This window comes from Sinocyclocheilus rhinocerous, unplaced genomic scaffold, assembly GCF_001515625.1.
Source record: "Sinocyclocheilus rhinocerous isolate Xijiao unplaced genomic scaffold, SAMN03320098_v1.1 scaffold991, whole genome shotgun sequence".
In the NCBI taxonomy this organism is placed as follows: Eukaryota; Metazoa; Chordata; class Actinopteri; order Cypriniformes; family Cyprinidae; genus Sinocyclocheilus; species Sinocyclocheilus rhinocerous.
In genome coordinates, this window is record NW_015654505.1 from 150,238 (window position 1) to 155,604 (window position 5,367).

General features: G+C 41.2%; 1 protein-coding gene across 1 annotated transcript in view; it reads left to right on the top strand.

The window, feature by feature from the left end:
- Positions 1-260: 260 nt before the first annotated feature.
- hook3 (hook microtubule-tethering protein 3) overlaps positions 261-5,367 on the top strand; it is a 34,379-nt gene continuing 29,272 nt past the window's right edge. The window contains exons 1-2 of the mRNA XM_016524030.1: positions 261-842; positions 4,424-4,540. Of these exons, the coding sequence (XP_016379516.1) occupies positions 786-842; positions 4,424-4,540 (174 nt within the window). The 5' untranslated portion in view covers positions 261-785. The remainder of the gene's footprint in view (positions 843-4,423; positions 4,541-5,367) is intronic.

Below are 5,367 nucleotides of genomic sequence, written 5' to 3' on the forward strand. Positions count from 1 at the left end.
ACCACACAACCATAATCTAACACAGATCTAACCAATCCACTATACATGGCCTTTAATGCCATCCTATCTGCCCCCCATTCACTTCCAACTAAACACCTCATTGTATTTATTAGTTTCTTACATTTGTTCACTATATTCTGAATGTGCACCGCCCATGTAACTCTTTCATCAAACCATATCCTTTCTTCTTCTTCGTGTTATACGGCGGTTAAATCGCGGATTACTGGTTCATTACCGCCCCCTTCTGCTCCGGAGTGCGGAACGAACAATAGGCATTCTGGGGAAAACCGAGAGAAGAACCCTATCGCCCTATCGGCATTTTCTTGTGCGTATTCATCATATCTTATAAAAACACGGTTCCCTTTAATAAAAAAACGCACACAGTTCCGCACTCTTCTACCGTCGCCTTGTTGAAAGCTGCGCGTTTCGCTGCCTGTCTCACTTCATCAAGTCTTATTTGCGTGATTTTTTTTACCATACTAATTTTAATAAACAGTAACGTTTTCCCCCGTTTTAAGATAATCTTTCAGCAAAGCGGTTTTCTGCCGTGAGATTTTCCGTCAGGCATTAGGTGCCCGATCCTGCAGGGTGGCAGCCGAAGGACCCCTGAGGGAAAACTCCACACTCCTGTGTGTCTGTCACCGGCGCTTTATTCGTCAAAATCAGCTTCTCGCCGCCCTAATTCGACAGGATTTCACTCGCCACCGGGCTCTGGTCGCACCGTGAGCGGCGGAAGCTCCGTCTCACTCCTTTATTTACTCGTTTGTCTGGTTTATCAGCGGAACATGAGCGCTCTGGAGACTCTGGATCGAGTGGAGCTGTGTGAGAGTCTCCTGACATGGGTGAGGGTTTGTTTGCTTTATTTGAGTGCTCGTGTTATAAATGTGATTCTCTATAACATAACGGGTTTATCTGCTGTTTACATCTTTCTCACGAACAGCAAATTAACGTGTTCTTCGAACTGCTTTGTAAATATGACACAAAGTGTTAATCTTTCAGTACCACGGCATTAGCATCTGATGTCATCTCTGATACTGTCAGCGTTTCTTCATAATTATAATCACTATATTGATGATCAGTCATATAAACACCGTCTCTGTAAGACTAGTACTAGTCTGACTAACTAGCAGTCAGTCAAGAGTTAATCAGTTTTACTTTTCTGATTCATATTGGACCGAACTAAGCAAGTCATTGAGTTTTTTTCTGTAAGACTGGTCTTAGCTTTTTAAAATCACTTGCAGACAGAGCTAGCTTGGACTAATTTAAATTTGAAAAGTCGACTGATTACCATTTGACTAACTAGCTGGTCTGACTAGTTCTTAACACGGTGCCTGTGTTTTTGCAGCTGGCCTCTTAGCAAGATAACTAGTTGTAAGACTAGTAGTGATTTGAGTAACCGGTTAATCGTGAGGGAATCTGAGTCTTCACTCATCAAGATCTGTAAATACATTCATTCAGACAATAAATAATTCAGTTTCGTTTCTGAGGATGATTTGAGAATAAAGTGCAATGGAATTAATTCAAATTGATTGAGATGACTGAGAGTCTCTATCTGAGCTCCTATTGATCATCGCATTGATCCATCAGTGTCCGATAAAGCATCTGATTGTGTGTGTGTGTGATTGTTTGTTTGTGTGTGTGTGTGTGTGATTGTTTGTGTGTGTGTGTGAGTGATTGTGTGTGAGTGATTGTGTGTGAGTGATTGTGTGTGTGTGAGTGTGTGTGTGTGAGTGTGAGTGATTGTGTGTGATGAGTGAAGCGCAGTGTGTGAGTGTGTGTGTGATTGTGAGTGAGTGTGTGTGTGTGTGAGTGATTGTGTGTGAGTGAGTGTGTGTGAGTGATTGTGTGTGATGAGTGAAGCGCAGTGTGTGAGTGTGTGTGTGATTGTGAGTGAGTGTGTGTGTGTGTGAGTGATTGTGTGTGAGTGAGTGTGTGTGAGTGATTGTGTGTGATGAGTGAAGCGCAGTGTGTGAGTGTGTGTGTGATTGTGAGTGAGTGTGTGTGTGTGTGAGTGATTGTGTGTGAGTGAGTGTGTGTGAGTGATTGTGTGTGATGAGTGAAGCGCAGTGTGTGAGTGTGTGTGTGATTGTGAGTGAGTGTGTGTGTGTGTGAGTGATTGTGTGTGAGTGAGTGTGTGTGAGTGATTGTGTGTGATGAGTGAAGCGCAGTGTGTGAGTGTGTGTGTGATTGTGAGTGAGTGTGTGTGTGTGTGAGTGATTGTGTGTGAGTGAGTGTGTGTGAGTGATTGTGTGTGATGAGTGAAGCGCAGTGTGTGAGTGTGTGTGTGATTGTGAGTGAGTGTGTGTGTGTGTGAGTGATTGTGTGTGAGTGATTGTGTGTGAGTGATTGTGTGTGAGTGATTGTGTGTGTGTGAGTGTGTGTGTGTGTGTGAGAGAGAGTGTGTGTGTGTGTGAGGGTGTGTGTGTGTGAGTGATTGTGTGTGATGAGTGAAGCGCAGTGTGTGTGTGGATCAGGTTCAGTTCGTTAGTCGATCAGGGCTTCTATCAGTGCTGATGGTGTAAATCTGAACATGTGATCATGCGGAGACTTTATTGGTCACCTGTGAGGTTACAGACGAGAGACGCACCTGAGCAGAAATGGAGATCCGATGAGCTTTAATTCAGTGTGATGGAGGTGTGGTCATTTGTGTCAGATGATTAGAGAATCGTCAGTACTGTTTTTAGACTTTATTTGTACTTCTGTTTATGTTATTTTTAATAATAATATTTGACTAAGTTGAATGCATTATTCAAAACATGCGTGTCAGAGATGTGACTGTGACAGATGTTTAGTGTTTAGTGACACTGCTGTGGTTAAACGCTGCAGACGGTGCTTGTCTGAACAAAAGAGGAGCAGCGCTGTGATTTACTGCTGAATTCAGTTCAGTTCACCAGCGCACAACCTTATGGTACATAAATAAAAGTGTGTTTTCATAAGCTTTCTTACGAATGTAATAACTGTCTGATGTGATGAAGGCAAACTCATAATGTCAGCAGCACTTCCATAATGTACTTAAAGTGCTCTGTTTTCACGCACTAATGTTGTACTTCATATTTTGTGCTTGTGACTTAAGAACATCTAAGTGTGCTCAACTGTGATATTTTGGGACACCAAGAATATGAACTAATATGTGACCCTGCAGCACAAAAGCAGTCATAAGTAGCACAGGTATATTTGTAGCAATAGCCAACAATACATTGTATGGGTCAAAATTATAAAAAAAAATTTATGCCAAAAATCATTAGGATATTAAGTAAAGATCATGTTCCATGAAGATATTTTGTAAATTTCCTACCGTAAATATAACAACTTATTTTTTGATTAGTAATATGCATTGCTAAGAACTTCATTTGAACAACTTTAAAGATGATTTTCTCAATATTTAGATTTTTTTGCACCCTCAGATTCCAGATTTTCAAATAGTTGTATCTCAGCCAAATATTGTCCTATCCTAACAAACCATACATCAATGGAAATATTATTTATTCAATTTCACAAAATTTACCCTTATGACTGGTTTTGTGCTCCAGGGTCACAGGGTTTAAATTTTCTGTATTTAAAAAATGTATTTAGTCACCACTTGTAGTACACTTGAGTGTATGAAAGATGGTTCAAGTGTACTACAAGTGGTGACTAAATACATTTTTTAAATACAGAGATAGTGTGTTAAACGTGCATTTTAGTTCATATTCATGGTGTCCCAAAATAGCACAGTTGAGCACACTTAGATGATCTTAAGTTGATTTTAAGGAGTACTAAAGAACAATTTTTAGTAGATTAAGCACAAAATTAGTGCGCAAAAATAGAGCACTTTAAGTACATTATATAAATGTACTTTTTTTTTAACCTGGGTTCCGTCGAGTTTCACCAGAGAATGTCAATGCTTTGCAGACAGGAAGCAGAAGTGAAATGGATTGATGTGAGTCTCTGAAGGGTTGTGTTCCTGCTCCAGATGTGAAGCGCCTCGCACCCAAACACACGCTGACGTCTCGCATTCCTCACAGAGCTGCTGTCAGACGCTCGGATCACAGCGCTTCTGTTTACAGCTCAAACCAGCGCCTCGTGCTCGTCTGTGATTCAACCACTGCTGTTTTCCAGCTCTGTTTCCTGTGGGCGGGACTTCCTGTCCTGATCCTGTGATGAAATCTGTGCAGCACAATAGCGCTTTGTGTTGATGCTGAGTCGGATTGTGTTTTGATTGCCGTCCAGAGCTCCCGAATGCAGAGCCCTTTCCGTTGAGGAAACGTGAGAGAAAGCTGACTCTCCAGGAGCTGAGAGCTGTTAATGCAGATTACAGTGGCATTGCATAAGCAGAAGTGAATGGAGCCTGTGTGTGTTTCCCAGCTCCACCTGTGCATGTAATAGAACACAAACACACAGGTGAAGCTCAGCGTCTCATACAGTGTTTGTGTGTTGTGTTCAGATCCAGACGTTCGCTGTGGAGGCGCCGTGTTCAGCGGTGGACGAGATGACCAGCGGAGTGGCCATGGCACAAGTCCTGCAGAAAATGTATGTGAAGCACTATTATGAGTGGGCCATATGATGCTAATGAAACAAACTGTGCTTAAAGGTTGTTTTTCTAATGCACAGCTAATACAGAGATTGAATAACCGAATATCAAATAAAACAGCATAGTCTTCACTGTAAGAATTAAACTTGCTCTGTTTCTTATTAAAGCTACAAAAGTCCTTCAGTCGAGAGCAGTGAGTGACTTTTTTCTTTGATTAATAATAAGCACACAGTCGCAGCAGGAATATTAGGCTGCTGTCACTTTAAGAGCCGCATGGATCCAATGTACTGTCACACACATATTTTCATTCTCAACTCTGTACGTTTATTACATAACCGATGAGGGATTATGTGAATAAGCACTGCATTTTAACACATCTTTTGCGTGTATCTGACAGTTTAGGCGCAGCTTGAGCTAAAGTTGACTCCGTCTCTGAGCGCATGCACAGAAATCCTCCTGACGCACAGCACAAGTTCTCTTTCGCTTTTAAAAACATGAATAAAGCTAATCAACGTCGCATTTTGCAAAAGTCACGTTACATGATTTTACTGATTTGCTTGTGAAATTGAATGGGGCGCAATAATCGTTTAATAATCGCGATTATTGTATTTTCATAATCATTGGAGATGGAAATCTAAACTGTATTTTGATTAATTGCACAGCTCTATGAAGCACACACAACATAGTCTGTCTCAGTTTGTTCTGTTTCTTCATGTGACTCCAGACAGACTGATGATGATCAGATCAGATCTCTGTGTGCAGCACTAACATATATCTCACTGCATTATTAGATACAATCATATCTCTCTCTCTCTCTCTCTCTCTCTCTCTCTCTCTCTCTCTTTCTCTCTCTCTCT